General features: G+C 42.3%; 1 protein-coding gene across 6 annotated transcripts in view; it reads left to right on the top strand.

Moving 5' to 3' along the window:
- The window catches only part of sesn1 (sestrin 1), a 76,896-nt gene that overhangs the window by 20,123 nt on the left and 34,782 nt on the right, over window positions 1-21,991 (top strand). The window contains exon 1 of one of the 6 annotated variants that reach the window (XM_052025086.1): window positions 16,189-16,355. The exons of 4 other annotated variants lie outside the window; for them this stretch is intronic. In XM_052025086.1, the coding sequence (XP_051881046.1) occupies window positions 16,275-16,355 (81 nt within the window). In that variant the 5' untranslated portion in view covers window positions 16,189-16,274. Of the gene's footprint in view, window positions 1-16,188; window positions 16,356-21,991 lie in introns of those variants that run through there. One more of the 6 variants, XM_052025091.1, reaches the window with a different exon arrangement.

The raw sequence follows: 21,991 nt of genomic DNA, 5'->3' as shown, positions 1-21,991 counted from the left end.
CCTCATTTTTAAATCAACCCCATTGATGTTATTACTGTATCTTGTTAAGTGAACCTATATGCATAACAGTATGCATCTAATTTTGAAAAGTGTTTGGCAGTCTTTTCCATGCCCCACTTCATCAATCTTACCAAATCCAGTATGAATTTTTTCTACATTATGAACTTGCAATTTGCTGTCGACTGCAAATTTATATCCTGTGCTGTCTCTCCTTTTCCAGATCATAATGAATGGAAATAAACTTAGCCATGCTATTGTTTATTTTTTAAAACTATGTGAAGATATTGCCTTGTTGAGAGCAATTGGGGATGAGAAATGACTGCTGCTCTTATTAGTCATGCCCAAACACTGGAAAATTAAAGGATGGAGGAAAGATTCAATGTCTGTATATGAATATATACATTTGAAGTGTAGAGCCATAACACTGCATTTCACACCATCAAATTGAAAATGGGGAATAGATAACTTTTTTTGTGGGGAGATCCCAATTTAAATTCCAAGCCACAAGTGTCTGTAAACAAAAACAAGGCTAGATGTTCATACTTGCTGTTTGAGGGAGGAAATTGCATACCCTCCCAGGTCACTACTTGTCAGTGGCAGGAAGTAAATGAATCGGCATGAAGGATAAACTTGAAGGATTCCCTACAATCTCAGTCATACAGCACAGAAACAGGCCATTCTGCCCATCAGTGGGCACCCATCTGAATTAATCCCATCTTTCTGCAAGCAGCTAACCTATCTGCAAATGATGCATCTTTCCGTGATAGCACTGTTAGAGGTGATCAGCATTACTCCTTGTGAAGAAAAATTCCAGTCAAGGGATGAACTCAAAAGGTCTGGCAGGTCAAACCTTGCCAGGTTTTGTGGACCATTGGCAATAGCAGGCATGGTAGTGTAGCTGTTAGAGTAGCACTATTACAGCGCTAGCTACCCAGGTTCATTTCCAGTCACCGTCTGTAAGGAGTTTGTACGTTGTCCCCATGTCTGTGTGGGTTTCCTCCAGGTGCTCCAGTTTCCTCCCACATTCCAAAGACGTACGGGTTAGGAAGTTGTGGGCATACTATGTTGGTGCCAGAAGCGTGGCGACACTTGTGTGCTGCCCCCTGAACACACTATTGCAAAAGGTGTATTTCACTGTGTGTTTTGATGTACATGTGACTAATAAAGATATCTTAAATATACACCACCACATTCTGTAACCTCATTGCCCAGCATATCACTCAATCTGATTATCATCAAGTCAAGGGGTGGTACAGAGATTAAGTCACACAGTATCCACAGGGAGTTGCTAAACTGGATCCAAAATTGGCTTGGTCATAGAAACCAGAGGTGAGTAGTAGAGTGGCATTCTTCTGATTAGAGCTCTGTGACTAATGGTGTTCTGCAAGGGCCAGTGCTAGGATTGCTATTGTTTGTAATATATGTTAATGATATGGATGGAAATATAGTTGGTCTGACTAGTAAGTTTGCAGAGGACACAAAATTTGGTGGAGTTGTGGATAGCAAAGAAGGTCAAAGGATTCAGCAGGATATAAATCATTTGGGTAGAGAAATAGCTTAATCAGAACAAGTGTGAGGTTTTACATTTTGGGAGGTCAAATGCAAGAGAGAATACAGTAAATGCCAGGACCCTTAGAAGCATTGATGTACTGAGGGATCTTAGGGTGCTCATCCATAGCTCCCTGAAAATGGCAACACATGGATGGGGTGGTAAAGAAGCCATAGGGCATGCTTGCTTCATCAGTTAGGGCATTGACTATATAAAAGTTGAGAAGTCATGTTGCAGCAGTGTAAAACTTTAGTTAGGCCACATCTGGAGTATTGTGTGCAGTTCTGATCACCACACTATAGGAACGACATGGAGGCATTAGAGAGGGTGCAGAAGATGTTCATCAGGATGTTGCCTGCATTGGATTGTATTAGCTACAAGGAGAGATTAGACAACCTTGAATTGTTTTCTGTGGATCATCAGAGGCTGGGGGGGAGGGGGGGGGGAAGGGCAACCTAATAGAAGTATATAAAATAGGAGAGGCGTTAGGTATATAGTCAGAATCTTTATCCCCAAGGTGGAAATGTCACATATTAAAGGGCATAGGTTTAAGGCAAGAGGGGGAAATTTTAAAGGAGGTTAGTGAGGCAAGTTTTTTTACACACAGTGGTAGGTGCCTGGAATGTACTGCCAGGGGAGATTGTAGAAGCAGATACAATGGCAACATTTAAGAGGCATTTAGAGAGACATGAACAGGCAGAGAATAGAGGGTCATGGACCATGTGCAGGCAGATGGGATTAGTTTCATTTGGCATCGTGGTTGATGCAGACATGGTAGGCCAAAGGGCCTGTCCCTGTTTTGTCCTTTTCTGTTTCTCGATTCATTTTGGCTTCTTCCTGAGATCCCCGTCATCACAGAAAGTAAACTCTAGACGATTTGAATCACTTCATGTGATATCAAGGAATGGATGAGGCTACTGGGTACTGCAAAATCCATGGGACTTGCCAAAATTCAGGCTGTAGTACTGAAAATATGGGGCTCGAGAACTAGCTGCACCTTCAGCCAAGCTGTATCAAAAAGGTGGAAAATGCTTGGGTATATCACATTCACAAAAGCAGGACAAATCCAATCTGGCTAGTTACCACCCAATCAGTCTACTGTCAATCATCAACAAAGTGGTGAAAACTGTTATCAACTATATTATCAAGTGGTGCTTGCTTATCCAGACCTGATAATAGCTAGGTCCAAACATGTACCAAACAGCTGAATTCCAGAGGTGAGATGAGAGTGACGGCCCTTAACATCAAGACAGCATGTGACCAAGTGTGGCATCAAGAAACCCTGGTAAAACTGACATCAAAGTGAAAATGGTGCAGTGGTTGGAGTTGTACTATTTCGGCTACGTATCAGATTTCATGGAATGCAATAAGGAAGAATGTAATTTAGACTGTGTACTTATTTGATTGCAAAACTACTTACAAAAGAACTATGCAATTTAAACTAGCAGAGAATCAATTTAGCTGTGCTCTTTAAATTTGTGCAATTTATAAATCCTTTTCACTTTATGGGAATACCACACCCATGCTCCAAACTCTAAATCTGAAGTGTGCAGATAGGTGCTTGTTCACTGTTTTTCAACTTTGTTGTGTACAAACTAGCTGGGGTAGAGGTGGCCTGGTTGGATTAAATTCCTGAAGAGTTGCACAGGAGCTGGCCTTCTCTTGATAACAGCCATTAATCAGCCTTGCCATGAAGTGAGAAAAACAACTGGTTGCATAATATGTACTGTGATTGGAGTAGAGATGTGCTATTGGCTAATCCAGGAACACACCCCTGGAATCTGTTTCTTAGAGTGCAGTGGTCAGATCACCCCTCCCAATTTAGTAACAAAATTTGTGGAGTAACATAACCTGTTAACTCCTCAAGTACCAGTTTATTAGCTAAAATCTAAATTCTTATTTCCAAATTGTATACTGTGCATCTAATTAGAAATATCTGTTATTGACAAAAGTTTATGAAATGAATGTAAATAAAATTAGTCTTCCCAGTTCCTGGAAATCAATTTGTTCTAACCAAGAAAGCAATTTATTTGGCAAAGATTTTGACTTTGGAATTAAGTTACTTGTAAAAATAGATTTCATTGAAGAAAATGGCAGCATGTACAAGATTAAACTTATTTTGGAGAGGGCAAAGGTATTTTTGATGTTATGTTCAATGTTCAGACACAGCATTTGTTGTTCCATGGGGAGAGGAAAATTGACTAAATCACTCATTTTTCCACATTGGTTAGATGATCACTACCTTGTTTAAGACCCCTCAGTCATAAAGTCATAGAGAGATACAGCATGGAAACTGCTGTATCTCTTTAATGGACTTTTCTGAATTCTTTTAGGGAACTCCATGTATGATAAATGCACAATTTTGTTTGCTATCCTGCAAATTATTGTAATTTACTAGATTTATCATGACAGTTTTGTGAATTTGAGGTACCAATTATATATTTTATCTTTGTATTTGGCCACTGAGTTCTGAACTGGGTGAACTGAGTATTGACAGCAGAAGCTGATTTGGCAAAATATTGCCAGATCTTTAAGTCATCTCTTTTTGAGGGACAGCTACAGTTAAGAACAATTCTAATTTAGTAGCTTCACACAATTTTCAAATCACAGTTACACTTCTAATGTAAGTTTTGCTGTGAAAAGTAAAACATAGCAATTACTTAAGGCTGTTTGTACTGCTTTATAAATTCCTCTGGAAGATACCTTTCCCCAAACCACACTAGTGTGATTCTGCTTTCTGTACCAACCTTCCTGTTTCTTCATCATTCTCTGTTTTCCTAAAGGCACCAACTTGGTATCAACATGTATTTTCTGTTGGTGGTTGACCACTGGAGCATCATTGGAAAGTTTAAGAACAAAGAATGCTGGAAACACTCAGCAGGTCATGCAGCATCAGTGATTGGAGAAACAGAGTTGACCTTTCAGTTTGTGGACCCTTCATCAGAATTGGAAAAGTGACAAAGCAAGTGTGTTTTCAGTTGCAGAGTGGGAAATGAGAGAGGGAACAGAAGAAATGCCTGTAAAAGGGTGGAGACCAAAGTTAATGTAACAGTCACTTTAAAGCCCAGCAGTTAGAGAAAGGAAAAAAAACACATTTTGGCTCCAATCCAGGGAAGGATTTTGCTCTTGTTCAATTATAACAATGACATTGAAAGAAGCTTCAAACCACTTCAGGTATGAAGTAAAGGCAGTCTGGAGAAAAAAAGGAACTGAGATAGGATTACCAAAAGTTTGTCAAAGGAAATAGTGGGGTGGCACAGTGGTGCAGCCAGTAGAGTTGTTGCCTCATGGTTCTAGCGATCTAGGTTTGATACTGATGTCCGGGTTCTGTCTGTGTGGAGTTTGCACATTCTCCCTGTGACTGGATGTGATTCCTCTGGGTGCTCCAGATTCCCCTCGCATCCTGAAAATATGCAGGCTGCTGATTAATTTGCCACTGTAAATTGCCTCTAGTGTGCTAGTGAGAGAGAGAGAGAGAGTATAGAAGAAGCTGACAGGAATTTGGGGAGAGTAAAATGGATTTGCTAGGATTAGTGTAAAAATGGGTGCTTTAAAATGGGCTATGGGGTTTGTATCTCTCTATGACTTTATGACTGAGGGGTCTTGAACAAATTCTCCTCTTCACCTCCTTTATGTAGGGATCGCAGAATATGCATGTTCAGCATTTGAAGTATGTTCAACAATGGTGGGTGAAGAAATACATAAGATATGCAAGTATCATGTCATAGAAATAGAAAATGTGTGGCTCTGATGTTTATACAAATGGGGGAGAGGTGAAACCTTGAAAGGATTGACTCATGATGAATGTCACTAACTGAAGAATTCAACACATTTATATTTTAATTATTTGTATTTTAGTTTATTAATTTTTTTAATCAAACTTTCAAATTCATATAATAATTGGTAAATGTCTTTGCCAATTAGCCTTTAAAAAGTTTGAAGGCCTCTGACTTTCAAAGGCTTTTGAGTTGTTTCATTTGGGGGGGTGGGGTGGCATGGGGTATCCTTGACTTGTGTTACTCGGGAAATGCTGGGACCCTGCCCTGAACACTTCTCTGGGACAGAGGATCAGCATGACTGGTGTATTGGCAGCAAACTGATTAAGTAGTCACAGGTGAGAGTCATAGAGACAGCACGAGACAGGCCCTTCAGCCCACTGTGCTGACCATCAAGCATACATTTTTTTACACCAATCCTACCCTAACCCATTTTATTCTCCCCATATTTCCATTAGCTCCCTCTAGATTCTACCATTCATTTATGTATTAGTGCCAATTTATAGTGACCTATAAATTTACTTAATAATTAACCTACTATAATTAACCTACTAGCCAGTATGATTTTGTGTGTGTGGGAGGAAGCCAGTTCCTGGAGGAAACCACATGGTTGTAGGGAGGACATGCGCACTCCACATAGACAGCACTGGAGGTCCAGATTGAACCTAGGTTACTGGAGTTGTGAGGCAGCAGCTATTAGTACTGTGTCACCCTCATGACCAGAAGGTGCATGTTGCAAGATAGAAGCAGCAGAGTTCTGGATGAGCTGAGGGTTATTTTGGAGGCCAGAGAGATGTAATTGAGTTTGGGTGTGATGGTTATAAATAAGTCCTTAATTAACAGACACAGGGCAAGTAGAAGGGAGGGCTTTCAATGATATTTTAAAATTGAAGTAACATTGCTGGGAGACTGTTTTAGCAGTGAAAATAAAGTCAGAGTAACAGTGGACTGCTTATTTGCAGTTTTGTGTTTACTGGTGTCTTGGTTATAAAAAGTATCTTCAATATGTTCTCACTGTTTTATTTGGAATGGTTGCGGACAAAGGTATTAAACACAAGGTGATAAACTTAGCTGGACATGTAGTTGTCATGTTTTTCTTTTGGCCCTATTCCTTTACCTGATTGCATCAAATATTTGAGAGAATTGGTAAATGATTTATGGCATGGACACCAATATACTGAAGGGTATAATAAAATTGTTTCAACATGAAAGTATAACTTGTTTATTGGACCATTTGGTGAATCATAATTTCATGCTTTATAAACAGAGGATGTTTTTCTAGTGTCCACTTTGTACCAAATGTTCCTTTTGAAAATGGACAGTTTATTTTTTTCTTGACGAAGTAGATGACAAGCAAGTGGAGCAGTTGTAAAAATACCAGATGTATATGTTCTTTTGTACGAGTTGATCTACTGGGGCTTAAAATGTCTAGACTCGGGGAAAAAAAAACAAATATTTAGATGTTTAAACACATACCAGCTGGAAAATTGCAAGTACAGTAACAAACAAGCATTTTTTAGAATGTGCAAAGGAATTGTGTGTAAACTAGAGAATGTAAAGTTCAGCCAGCCATTTAGTGTTAAAGTACTATTGTAACACAAAACAGAGGTCAAAATTTTGGAATGCAATCTCAAAATACTATTTAAATTCCCAAATTCCTGTAAATAAAAGAATTAACTTTACAGCATTCCTGTGCAATAACCCAGAGTTAGAATCATTTTAAATACATGACTTCAATCACAGTCTTTATCAAATCAGTCTTATTTGTAGTGAATTGGAAGTGGCATTGTGATTAGATATGAGTAATTTAGATGCAGTCAGGTTGGTGGGAAGCCCAGGGAAACATACTGTGAGGAGCAAGTTACTTAAGTGGATCTGTTTGAAACCTGTTCTCACCTCTGTTACCTGCTCCAGGTACAACAACAAAGCAGATCTCGTGTTGTAAAAGCCTATGCCATTTATGCTCCACACATGTAGGCATGAAAATCACAAATTGTGTCCACACATGCTTTAACTAGTACTTTGAGATGTCATTGCTGTGGGCCCTCATGGGGGACATTGAAGGAGAATAGCACACTTCATGGAATGTGCGATTAAGTCTGGATTACACTTCAAGAATAAGTTTCTGAAGAAATTGTCTGTTACATAGACATCATAAACATTATGCAATAGCATTTCTAGGGCAGTTACTACAGAAGATCTGATGTCTTTGAAAGCTTAGCATAGGTTTCTTTTGATGTTACTGGCTTAACGTGGATTTCCACATGCCCAGATCTCACTGTCATCACTCACATTAAGTTAAAAGTACTTTCCCTAAACTCCTCTTCCTGGATGTCTATTTTCCACTTTACCTTTTTTTAAAAAGGTGCCATAAGACAACAATTTTTAACCAGGAATGTGAATTTCTTCAATTAGCCCTTCTGCCATTCTGCTTGGAATCACTTCCTGTACAGGCAGGCTCACACTATCATTATGCTGAGGGCCATCATTGACCGGAAAATAAACAGGACCGGCCAATTAATACAGATCAGATGCTGAGTATCCTCACTCCCTGATACCCCAACCACTTGCCACAAGCCAGGTGTGTGCTGAAGTACACTCCATTCACCTGGATGAATGCAGTATCAATAACTTTCAAGGAGCTCAACACCATCTAGGATGACGTATCCTAGAGGTTTTTTGTCTCCACAGATGCTTCCTGACCTGAGTTCCTCCAGCAGTTTGATTTTTTTTCTCAATCAATCACCCTTAACATTTATTCCCTCTACTACCAGTGCACAGTGGATGCAGTGCGTACCATCTACAAAATGCATTACAGTTACTCACGAAGCTACTCTGATAGCACCCCCAAAACCTGCAATCTTTACCACCAAGGAGCACAGGCATGGGACACTATCACCTGCAAGATCCTTTTCAAGTCACTCACCATCCAGATTTGGTTGCTGAGCCTATATCCTAGAACTTCCTGCCCAACAGCATTGTGGGAGTGCCTTCTCCAGAAATATTTCAGGATTTCAAGCAGACAGTTCACCCACACCTTGCCATTTAGAGATTCCCAATGAGCTAGACTCGCTGATGATGCTCAGATCCTGAAAATAAATATTAAAATAAAATGCCCGTTGCTCCCATGGATTTACTTAATTAGAATTACAATTTTTCAGCATTAGGAACTGCCTAAAATGATTTTTTCTTAAAACAAAATCCTGTATTTATGGAAAGTACTTTACTGCTTATGATTGATACTGCAGTTTTACTTCTAATAAATTATTAAATGGTTATGAATTCTTTTGAATTGGTTGTTGGTCAAAACTGTGCTCAGAATTTCCTCTTAAAGACAATAAAAACTTACAAATAAAGAAGCTCAAATAAGTAATGATTCTACACAATTACAACCGAGCAGGCATTTAGACTGGGATGTGGATAGGTTTAAAGGGATATGGGCTAAATGCAGGCAAATGGAACTAGCTCAGGTGGGCACTTTGGTCGGCATGGATGAGTTGTGCAAAAGAGTCTGTTTCTGTGTTGTATAACTCTGACTATATGACTATTTGACACACAAATACTAGGCAACGATGATATCCAACAAAGTCGAGCTATCATATGTGATGTTCAATGGCACTGCCATCACTGAATTCCCTGCTATCAATATCCTAGGAGTTACCATTGACCCGAAACTGAACTGGAATAGACATATGCGTAATGCGTCTACTAGAGCAGGTCAAAAACTAGGAATTCTCACTGCCTTGGTAAAGCAGCCAGCATAATCAAAGACCCCACCCATTCCAAACGTTCTCTCTTTTCCCCTCTCCCATCAGGCAGAAGATACAAAAGCCTGAAAGCACGTACCACCAGGCTGAAGGACACCTTCTATCCCACTGTTATAAACTACTGAATAGTTCTCTCATAGGATAAGATGGACTCTGACGTCACAATCTACCTCGTTATGACCTTGCACCTTATTGTCTACCTGTATTGCACTTTCTCTGTAGCTGTTACGCTTTATCCTGCACTCTGTAATTGTTTTACCTTGTACTACCTCAATGCATTGTGTAATGAATTGATCTGTATGAATGGTATGCAAGACAAGTTTTTCACTGTACCTCGGTACAAGTGACAATAATAAACCAATTCCAAGTATCTCACCATCTACCTTCCCAAAGCCTGTCCACCATTTACAAGGCTCATGGCAGGAGTATTATTGGAATACTGTCCACTTGCCTTGTTGAGTGAAGTTTCAACAACACTCAAGAAGCTCAACACTATATAGGACATAGCAGCCTACTTAATAGGCATTCCATTCCATGACCGATGCACAGTAGCTATGACTTGTACCATACCTTCCAAATCCACGATCTCTACCAGCTACAAGGACAAGGGCAGCAAAAGTATTGGAACACCAATGCCTGGAGGTTGACCTTCAACCCACATACCATCCTGACTTGGAAGTAAATTACCATACCTTCAACATCGCTGGGTCAAAATCCTGGAACTCCCTCCCTAATAGGATTGTGGGTATACCCATACCTCAGGGACTGCAGCGGTTCAAGAAGTCCACTCACCACCACCTTCTCGAGGGCAGTTAGGGGTGGGCAATTAAATGGTGGCTCAGCCTGCAAAGCCCACATCCCTGGAATGAATACAAAACAAAAAGCATCACCATCACAGAACATATTGTATATCTTCTCACCAGGCAGGTCCTCAGTTTGATCCTGATTCATGCTGCAACCTGAAATTGACCTTATCAGCCTTTAGTTTTACATTTTATGAGTTCTTATCTTAACCACAATGGAATTATTTGTGTGGTGGTTTGAGTAAAGACAGGATGTAGCTTTGCAGCTATGGTTAAAATGCTTGTTATTCATCACCATTGCACATGTAATTTTTCTGAAATGATGAATACTCAAGCTTTGAGAAAATGGTTGAAGATGAAAAATGAGAGAATGAAGGTGTCAAATGAGCTAAATATTCAATATTATTGCAATGTTTTTAATGATCAATGTGAAGTTGGTGGTTGTGATTATGCAACAGATGAGTTTAAAGATGTAAGAGATGTGAGCTGTTGTATATAGCTGGTTACATAAATATTCAGCAAAATTAAACCTGTGGATTTCATGCAGCAAAATTTAAAGCAGATATGAGATGCAGGCAAATAATAGAATAGAGAAGGCAATTGCATTTGGTAAAGTGAAAAGAGATAGGAAAAGTGATATTAAACAAAATGGTTGAATGGAATTAAAGAAGTCATTAGTATGGATCAGTTGGTGAAGGATAGTTTTAAATAGAATTAGTCCATTGGATTATCAGAAGCTGACTGGATGGCACTGGACTGACTGATCAATAACGTGTTTGGGCTTAATCCCTGAGCATTGTAAAACTGAAGTTGCATTCTTATGCTTTCATGACTCAAGAATTGTTCCCTAGTGTTAGAAAATTGTAAGTGTCACACCACTAAGGAGGGTAGGAAATTATAAATAAGAATATCAGAGAAAGCCAGCATGGCTTTGTAATGTAGTAGGTAAAGAAGTGCCAATAAATAGACTTTCAGGGGGCATTTGACAAGGTTCCATGGTATAAATGATTGCTATCTGTTATCACAAAAGATGCAGACTGTGCAGTTGTTTGTGGGAAGGAATGCAAAATTTTGGATGAGATAATTTATGAGAGTAAATGTTAAGGGTTTTAGTGTCTTTAAAAATAGATATGATTCAAAGCAGAACAAAGTGTATACTAGCTTGATTGTAGAATTAAAGAAGGAAGTCGTAGAGGCTCTGACATTCATACTCCAGTCCTCTTTAGCTACAGATATGGTGCCAGAGGACTGAAAGATTGTTAATGTGATATTATTTAAAATGGAAAGAGATACACTGAGACATTGCAGGTCAGCCTAACTTTGGTAATTTGCTATTCATTGGGGAAAAAAAATCAAAGGAATGGTATTGATCATCATTTACAAAGCCACAGTTTTGTTGAGGGAAGGTCTTATCTGAATTACATTGAATTTTTTGATAAGGTGATGAAGGTTGACGAAGGTTAGCACATTTGATAAAATCTGCATGAACTTTACAAAGTTTTTGATAAGGTCCACATGGCAGACTGGTGAGGGAAGTTAAAGTTCATAGCATATTGGATCCAAGATTGCCTTGGTGGCAGAAAATAAAGGGTAAGCTAGTCAAGAAGAGTTTTAATGACTGGAAGAGAATCTTCAGGGCTCGAAATCAAATTGCTTGTTTTTATTTGGTAATTGTCAATGATTTAGACTTGGGAGACGATGGTTTAAAATAATGTTTACAGATTATGTAGAATTTGGCAGGGTGGTTGATTGTGGAAAAGAAAGCTGAAGACTGTGGGAAGTTATCAGTGGATTGGTATGTGGGCAAAACATGGCAAATGAAATTTAATCCAGAGACATGAGAAGTAATGAATTTGAAGGGGGGAGAAAAAGCAAGGAATACACAATAAAAAGTAGGACATGTAGCAATGGGTAGAAGCAGTAGGACCCAGAAGCATATGTCCCTGAAGACAAGGTGACTAAGGCACTTGGGACACTTTACTTCCGGAGGCTTAGGATATAAAACTGATTGAAACACTAGTTAAATCCCGGCTAGAAAACTGCATGGTTCAAGTTATCATGCAGGAAACCTAAGAAAGGATGCTGTAGAGCTTTTCAAGAATATTGACAGAACTGATAAAAAAAAATTTAGCCATAAGGAAATATTGGATAAGCTTGATAATTTTCTTTGGGCTGAGGAGTTATTTAATCATTTTGTACAAAATTGTGGTAACTAGATCGAGTGGATAGGAAGGACAAAGAGATTAATCAAGTGGAATATAAATGTAAAGTAATGGGTAGAAGGATTAGAATGTTGAAGCTAGTTTTAGCCATTGGATAGTCGAAATTTAAAAAGCAGTTTGTTTTTGCTCCAGATTTCAGCATCCGCAGTCTCTTGTATCTCCTTGTTGAAGTTTTTACATGTTTCCTCTAATTGTCATTCAAGGTTCCAGTTTCTGGATTTTCTTTTTGTTTTCCATATAGAGATATAATTTAAAAAATGAAATAATAAAAATAAATCATAAGATTTATAATGTTGTTTCTGAAATTTCAATTTCTTGGTTTGGTTTGTTACAGGACTTGGGTGTCCTTCATTGACATGATGTAATGACTCCTATAAAGTATAGCTCAACAGCTAACTTACATCTACATCCATAATTTCATAATCAATGAGCAATGCTTGAGTAGACAACATTTGAATCAGCTGTTCCCACACTTCCAAGATTGTGTACATGCTTTAGATTTGGGAATTGGTTGTAAACTAATTAAGATACTTGTTTTCTCTAAAGAAAGAAAATCAATTCATTTTACTTATTTTTCACACTTTGTGAAGCCATTATGCATTCTGATGTCATGGTGCTACCAGAATAATGATTCTACATTAAATTTGTTAGTGTGGTTGGGTATAAAGTGAGAAAAGTGCAAGTTGAGAATCTTAACCTAAGTCCCCGGATTTAAGGATCATTTCCTGTCCCTTGTTCATTTTCACCTTGTTCACAATCGCTCTAAAATTACCATCAGCCTGATGGTCTTTGGATAGAATGCTAGTGTGGTGCACAGGGAAGTTATATTTTTGGCACTTCCATTTAACATTAACAATAGATGGGGACAGATTCAGGATTTGTTGATTTATGAGTACTATGATAATCAAATTCTTAGCACTGTTGGGGAGTAGCCTTCCTTCTTTCTATTTTTGTGGTAACTGCAGATATACAAGTTGCCCTGCAAGTCACACAGTATCAATATGATAAAAACAATGAACATAAAATGCTTTTATCATTACTAGATCAAAACTTGGAACTCCTCACCTAATGCCACTGGAAGGCAAATATTAGTGTTTGGTCATGCAGTACCCTGTAAAAGTGGCCAAACTTGAATAAATATTTAAGATGAGGCTACATCAGCAAAACCTTTATCCAAAAGTAAGAGTTTGGCAGGTAGAGTTATCCCAATTTTAAGTTCCCACTCCTGCCTGCTGCAAAATCACACAATGCCAGGGATTAATTCTGTTAAAACATATTTATTAGCAGTATACTGCTAAGGAGAATTCTCCTGACTCTCATGTGGAGTCTTTATCAGACGTCTCCACAATACAGAGGGGCAGACATCAATTTATACAGTCCTTGTCACACACTTAAACAATGCGACTACACCGATTTCAATTGGGGGGCCTAAGATAAAAGACAACTCTCACACTTATTGTTTAGGACAAACCTCACACTTATTGTTTAATATAATTGGCTTACAATCAAGTTCCAGACACAGTAATCACCACCTGGTCCTGAGTCAGGGGCTTGTGTGCATGGTATTTTTTTCAGTTTCTTAACCCTTTACTTCCTCAGTAGCACAATGGTGCAGAGCCAACAGCCCAGAATGCTTTCAAAGTTTGGTAAGGCTGAAGACAAAGGTGTGGGAAATGGTCTCAATCTTTACCATATGTATGAAAATTAAGTACAAAATGCAGAATGCTGCAGATGATGGAAATTTGAAATATAACAGACAATGCTGTAAGTAGCTGTCTAAAACTTGAGCACATAGGTTTAAGGTGAGGGGATAGATTTAAAGGGGACCTGAGGGGCAAGTTTTTCACACAGAAGTGGTGGGTATATAGAAGGAGCAGCCAGAGGAAGCTGTAGAGGTGAGTAAATTACAACATTTGGAAGACATTTGACCAGGTACACGGAGACGTGAGATTCTGCAGATGCTGCAATCTGGAGCAATGTGATTGAAGGGTCTTGACTTGAAACGTGGACTTTTTATTTCCCTCCATAGATGCTGTCTGACCTGCTGAGTTCCTCCAGCATTTTGTGTGTGTTGGACAAGTACATGGATAGGAAAGGTTTAGAGGGAAATGGGACTAGCTCAGGTAGGCACCTTTTTCCCCAGCCAACACAGTGATCACACTTTAATCCAGAACCTCATGAAGTTGATATTGTGTTTGTCATTTATGTTAATAATTCGGATGAGAATATAGGTGGCATGGTTCGTAAGATTGCAGGTGACACCAGAATTGGTGATACATTGGACAGCTAAAAAGGTTGCCTAAGGTTACAAAAGGATTGTAGATCAACTGGGAAACTGGGCAAGGGAATGGCAAATGGAAGCTAACTCAGACAGATGCAAGTGATGCATTTTGGGAAGCTAAACCAGCGCAGGATATTCACAGTGACTGGCAGGGCCCTGGAGAGTGTTGTTGAACAGAGAACTTGTACCTTGAGGTACAAATACAGATATTGTGTGCAGGTCTGGTCTCCCTACCTAAGGAAGGATATATTTGCAATTTGAGGAAGTGCAGCGAAAGTTCACCAGCTTGATCCCTGAAATGGCAGCTCTGTTGTATGAGGAGGGATTAAACAGGGCCTTTACCATTTTGAATTTGTCAGAAAGAGCTGCTCTCATTGGAAAAATACAAATTTCTTACAGAGCTTGAGAGCATAAGTACAAGGATGATGTTTCCTTTGGCTTGGGTGTCTAGAACCTGGAGGCACAGTCTCAGGATAATAGGTTGGCCATTTAGGACTGAGATGAAAAGAAATTTCTTCACTCACACAGAAATGTGTCTTTGGAATTATCTATCCAGGGGGGTTTTGAGAGCCTTGTCATTGAATACATTCCAGAAAGAGATTGATAGATTTTTAGATATCAAGGTCATCAAAGGATGTGGTGTTAGTGCAGGAAAGTGACACTGAGGCAAAAATCATCCAAATGGTCTACTCTTGCTTCTACTTATGTTCAAATAGAGAAACAGGTTCAATATAGATTAAAATGAGACTGAAAATGGGATATGTAATAAATTATTATTTTTCAAAGATGTTGACCAGAATTAACATAAAACAAAAATATCAACAAACGTAAGTGGGAAAATTGAAATGTGCTGTCACTGATATCATCTAGACACTGAAAATTTTCACCTGATTTTGAAGTTCCTATTATCCTTGCGATATTTAAGAATTTGGGATGTCTCTGACTCTTCTGTGAATTTGCAATTTGAAATTAATACACTACATACTTTTAAGTACTGAAGTATGCCATCAAGTTGATTATGTGACTCTGCTGTTGAGCTTGTATGCCACTGATGCAGTATTGAGGCAACATTTGCTTTGTACTTAATTAACTAGATAAGGCAAAAGTACAATTTTTTTAAAGGTTTTTTAAAATTTGTCTTCACTTGAATACCAGACACACAGATTATTTGTAAGAACATAAGAAAAAGGTGCTGAAGTAGGCCATTTGGCCCCTTGTACTAGCTCTGGTCTTCTATAAATTCTGACTGATCTTTCACCGTGGTTCTATTTTTTTGCACTAGCTCCATATCACTGGATTCTCTTCATATCTAAACATTTAAAATTCTTGCAAATCATAGATTTAAGGAACCAAGATTTATCCCTTGTTGGGAAGAATCTTTAATTCTTTTGCTACATTTCCCCCAATCTGGTAATTCACTGTGTAAGGAATGACATTTAAAGTTTTGGTTTACTCAGATCAGTGAAGTTTGTTCTATTAAATTTACAACTGAGTAAGTGTAAACTGCTAGCAAGAAGATGCAAGAGGAACTGTGCAACACCCATCTGTGTAGATGCAAAATTGTGTTGCTATGTGAAATATACATCTCTCCATTTGCAATGAATTTCCTGCTTTTGAATATCTTGTCTAAGTCTCTTGAGAGGCAGATATCCTATGTTGCTACACTGCTAAACTAAAGAATGGCTTGTAGCGGCTGCTACCGCGATGTGAAAGCAAGACACTAGTCAGTGGGCTGCAGAACAGAAACTGATTTATTTTCCCACCTTGTGCAGGCCTTTTAAGAAGAACGGTTCCCGCCCACCGAAAACGGAAATGACATATACGCTACGTCATCAAACTTCTCCCGCACGTGGGTTCTCCCTGTCGCTCGGAGAAGATGAAGGCCCAACACCATCTTGGGCCTTGCCGCTCCGACGACGCACGACCCGACCGCCGAGCCGGTTCACTTGTTCGGACAGTGAGTCACTACACAACCACCCCCCCCCCCCCCCCCCGAACCAGCGATACGGTCCCCTAGACCCTAGGTTCACGGGCTGTGCTAGCCGTTGCTTAGGAGGTCGGCCTCTGCGTCACAGTGTTAGGACCTCGACCGATTGTTGTAGATCTAAATAGGCCGGTTTAAGGCAGTCCGTCGTGAAGACCTCTTCCTTGCCCCCAATGTCCAAAATAAAGGTGGACCCATTATTCCTGATGACCTGGAACGGCCCCTCATATGATTGTTGCAACAGTGCCCGGGATGTGCCCCTGCAAATGAAAATGAACTTACAGTCTCGTAGTTCCTTGGACTCACAGGATGGGGCTTGACCATGCCGCGGAGTGGGAATCGATGCCAAGCTGCCGAGCCTCTCGCGCAGTCTTTCCAGGACTGCTGTGGGTTGTTCCTCTTGGCCCCGAAGGGCGGGTATGAAATCCCCTGGGACAACCAGGGGCACCCCATACACGAGTTCAGCTGACGAAGCATGGAGATCTTCCTTGGGGGCAGTGCGTAAGCCGAGCAGGACCCAAGGCAGTTTGTCGACCCAGTTAGGACCCTTCAGGTGGGCCATCAGGGCTGATTTTAGATGGCAGTGGAAACGTTCCACCAACCCATTTGATTGAGGGTGGTGGGCTGTGGTGGTGTGCAGCTGCATCCCTAGCATGTTCGCTAATGCAGACCAGAGGCTGGAGGTAAACTGGGTGCCCCTGTCTGAAGTGATGTGGGCCGGAACACCAAAACATGAGATCCAAGTTGTGGGCAGCGCCTGGGCGCAGGAATCAGTCGTGATGTTGGATAGAGGGGTTGCCTCTGGCCACCTCGTGAACTGGTCCACGATGGTAAGGAGGTACCGGGCTCCTCTTGAAACTGGCAGAGGACCAACGAGGTCGATGTGGATGTGGTTGAACCTTCTCCGGGTAGGCTCGAACTGCTGTGGCGGGACCTTGGTATGTCATTGGATTTTTGATGTCTGGCAGTGGGGACAAGTCCTGGCCCACTCACTGACCTGTTTGCGCAGGCCATGCCAGACGAACTTGCTAGCGACCAGTCGAACAGTTGATCTGATGGACGGGTACGCCAACCCATGTACCGAGTCGAAAACATGTTTCCGCCAGGCTTCAGGAACTATAGGGCGGGGTTGACCTGTTGCGATGTCGCAAAGGAGGGTCCGCTGACCTGGACCGACTAAGAAATCTTGGAGCTTCAGGACCGAGACTGCGGTTCTGTAGCTGGGCAGCTCGTCGTCGGCTTGCTGTGCGTCAGCCAGGGCTGTGTAGTCAACACCCAGGGACAGGCTGTGGATGGTTGGTCTGGAAAGCACGTCAGCAACGACATTGTCCTTTCCAGAGACATGTTGGATATCCATTGTGAATTCGGAAATGTAGGACAAATGTCGCTGCTGATGAGCTGACCAGGGATCGGAGACCTTGGAGAAGGCGAAGGACAAAGGCTTATGGTCAGTGAAAGCAGTGAAAGGCCTGCCTTCTTAAAAAGTACCGGAAATGCCAGACTGCCAGGTACAGTGCTAGAAGTTCCCGATCAAAAGCGCTGTATTTCAGTTTGGGTGGTCTAAGGTGCCTGCTGAAAAATGCCAAAGGTTGCCAACAGCCTTCGATTAGTTGTTCCAGTACTCCACCAACTGCAGTGTTGGATGCGTCCACTGTGAGGGTGGTTGGGACGTCTGTCCTAGGGTGTACCAGCATTGCGGCGTCTGCCAGGGCGTCCTTGGCCTTAACGAAGGCAGCCGCAGCCTCATTGTTCCAGGCAATGTCCTTGCCCTTGCCAGACATCAGCGAGAACAAAGGGCGCATGATACGGGCTGCTGCAGGGATGAACCGATGGTAAAAGTTGACCATCCCCAGGAATTCCTGCAGGCCTTTAACCATGTTGGGACTGGCAAAATGGCGGATAGTGTCTACCTTGGCGGGTAGGGGTGTTGCTCCTTCGCTGGTGATTCTGTGGCCGAGGAAATCGATAGAGTCAAGTCCGAATTGGCACTTGGCCGAGTTGATAGTGAAGCCGAAATCACGGAGACAGGAGTACAGTTGGCGGAGGTGGGAAAGGTGTTCTTGGTGGTCACGGCTGGCGATTAGTATGTTATCTAAGTAAATTAACACGGTCTCGGCCTACTGCGTCCATCAGCTGCTGGAAAGTCTGCGCGGCGTTCTTAAGGCCGAATGGCGTTCAAAGGAATTCGAAGAGGCCGAATGGAGTTTTGGGGACATCGTCAGGGTGGACCGGGATTTGGTGGAATCCCCGGACGAGATCCACCTTGGAGAAGACGTGGGCCCCGTGTAGGTTCGCCACAAAGTCCTGGATGTGAGGGATGGGGTAGTGGTCTGGGGTGGTGGCGTCATTCAGCCTGCGGTAGTCGCCACAGGGCCTCCATCCGCCGGTGGCTTTGGGGACCATGCGCAGGGGGAGGCCCAGGGGCTGTCTGACCTGCGAACGATCCCCAGCTCCTCCATGCGGCGGAACTCCTTCTTTGCCAGGCAGAGCTTGTCTGGAGGTAGTCATCGTGCTCGGGCATGAAGGGGTGGCCCTGTGGTAATGATATGGTGCTGCATCCTCTGTTTGGGCATCGAACTTGTAAACTGAGGTGCCAAAACCGATGGGAACTCAGCTAGGAGCTTGGTGAACTCATTGCCAGACAGGGAAACGGAGTCCAGGCGCGGGGCTGGTAATCTGGCTTCTCCCAGGGGGTAGGTTTGGAAAGTTCTGGAGTGCACTAACCACTTCCCTCGCAGGTCAACTAACAGGCTGTGGGCCTGAAGGAAATCGGCTCCCAGGAGTGGCCGGGCAACGGTGGCAAGGGTAAAGTTCCAGGTAAAATGGCTGTCGCCGAATTGTAATTGAACTGTATGGGTACCGAAAGTCCGTATCGTTCCGTTTGCGGCATTGAGTACAGGACCTTGTTGCCTGTTACGAGTGTCGCGGCCAGTCGGGGGCAAAATACTGACCTCTGCTCCAGTATCGACAAGGAAACGACGCCCGGACTGCTTGTCCTGAACGAATAGGAGGCTGTGTTGGTGGCCAGCTTCCGTAGCCATCAGCGGCGGCTGGCCCTGGCATTTCCCTGAAACTTGCAGGGTGGGCGGCATCGACGGGCCTCCGTGTCCCACCTCTGATGGTAGAAACACAGCTGGTCGCCAGTGTCGTCGTCTGTGTTTCTGGGGTGTGGTCGATCGGTTGCTGGGACTGGTTTAGGTAGGCGTTGGGCTCGCAGCCTGGTGACTTGGCCGACGGACAACCCGCTCTCGCGTTTGGCCTTCCACAGGACATCTGCCCCGGCAGCTACTTCACATGGGTTGCTGAAATCGGCGTCGGCCAACAGCAGGTGAATGTCATCGGGTAGTTGTTCGAGGAAAGCCTGTTCGAACATTAGGCAAGGCTTGTGTCCCTCAGCCAAGGCCAGCATCTCGTTCATTAGGGCCGATGGGGATCTGTCCCCCAGGCCGTTGAGATGAAGCAGGCGGGTGGCACGCTTGCGATGGGAGAGGCCAACGTTCCGAATAAGAAGGTCTTTGAAAGCCGGGTACTTATCCTCTGGAGGAGGAGACTGGATGAAGTCTCCGACCTGGGTGGCTGTCTCCTGGTCCAGAGAGCTGACCACATGGTAGTACTTTGTGGAGTTGGAGGTGATCTTCCGAAGTTGGAATTGTGCTTCAGCCTGGTCGAACCAGATGCTGGGCCGAAGCGTCCAAAAGGTGGGCAGCTTGAGTGCCACTGCGTTGGCTGCTGCGTTGTCATCCATTTTGTGGGTCCAAAATCCGTTTGGACCGTCGGTGTCACCAATGTAGCGGCTGCTACTGCAATGTGAAAGCAAGACACTAGTCGGTGGGCTGCAGAACAGAAACAGATTTATCTTCCCGCTTTGCGCGGGCCTTTTAAGGGGAACAGTTCCCGCCCACCAAAAACAGAAATGACATATGCGCTACGTCATCAAACTTTTCCCGCACGCGGGTTCTCCCTGTCGCTCAGAGAAGATGAAGGCCCAACACCATCTTGGGCCTTGCCGCTCCGACGACGCGCGACCCGACCGCCGAGCCGGTTCACTTGCTCGGACAGCGAGTCGCTACAGGATACTGTAATATCTGAGTGAAATTGCATCAGTCTTGTCTTTTGAATTGCAGTGCAGTTTAAATCTGTTTTAAGTTTTCTTAACATAATATAAAAACATTCATTAATAGATGCTGGATATTTGATTTGCACTGTTAAGATTTGTAACTACATGGACACTGGAAAGGTTACTAGAATATAGAACAGTACAGCATAGGAACAGGCTCTTCAGCCCACAACATTGGTGCTGACCATGATGCCAAACTAAACTAAGCTATCTGCATGCACTTGATCCGTATCCCTCCATTCTCTGCATGTTCATGTGACTGTCTAAATGGCTCTTAAATGCCATTATCAAGCCTGTTTCCACCACCACCCCTGGCAGTGTATTCCAAGCACCTACTACTCTGTTGTAAAATGCTTATCCTGCACATCTCCTTTAAATTCCCCCTCTCACCTTAAAGCTGTTCCCTCTGGTATTTGACATTTCTACCCTGAGAAAAGTCTTTGACTATCTGCCCTGTTTATGCCTCTCACAGTTTTATAAATCTCTTTCAGGTCTCCCCTCAGCTTCCAACGCTCCAGAGAAAACAATCCATGTTTATCCAACCTCTCCTTATAGATAATGCTCTTTTATCCAGACAGCATCTGGGTGAACCTCTTTTGCACCCTCTCCAAAGCTTCCACATTCTTCCTATAAAGGGGCGACCAGTACTGCACACGATACTCCAGACATGGCCTAACCAAAGTTTTATACAGCTGCAACGTGACTTCCTGACTCTTGTACTATTTATATAATGAAGACATGCATGCCATAGGTCTTCTTCACCACCCTATCTACTTGTCTTGCCACTTTCAGGGAGATATGGACTTGGACCCCAAGATCCCTCTGTACATCGATACTTCTAAGGGTCCTGCTGTTTACTATATACTTTCCTCATACATTTGACCTCACACTTGCCTAAATTAAACTCCATCTACCATTTCTCTGCCCATATCTGCATCGATACTTCTAAGGGTCCTGCTGTTTACTGTATACTTTCCTCATACATTTGACCTCATACTTGCCTAAATTAAACTCCATCTACCATTTCTCTGCCCATATCTGCAACTGATCTATATTCTGCTGTATCGTTTGACAACCTTCCTCTACTATCCACAACTTCTCCAATTTTTGTGTTGTCCACAAACTTTCTAATCAGTCTATCTACATTTTCATCCAAGTCATTTACATATATCACAAACAACAGAGGTCCCAGTACTAATCCCTGTGGTACACTGGTCACAGACTTCAGTAAGAATAACACCCCTCACCACCTCTGTCTTCTGTGGCCAAGTAATTTCAAATCCAATCTATCAAGTCACCATGGATCCCATGCATCTTAATCATCTGGATCAGCCTACCATGAGGGACCTTGTTAAATGCCTTACTAAAGTCCATGTAGACAACATCCACTGCCCTACCCTCATCAAGTATCTTCTTCAAGTATCTTCATCATCTCCTCGAAAAAACTCACTCAAGTATGTAAGGCGTGACTGGCCCTGCCCAAAGACATGCT

Source organism: Pristis pectinata, chromosome 10 (assembly GCF_009764475.1).
Source record: "Pristis pectinata isolate sPriPec2 chromosome 10, sPriPec2.1.pri, whole genome shotgun sequence".
Taxonomy (NCBI): Eukaryota; Metazoa; Chordata; class Chondrichthyes; order Rhinopristiformes; family Pristidae; genus Pristis; species Pristis pectinata.
Note: the sequence above shows the minus strand (reverse complement) of the source record. Positions and strands in the feature narration are given on the sequence as shown.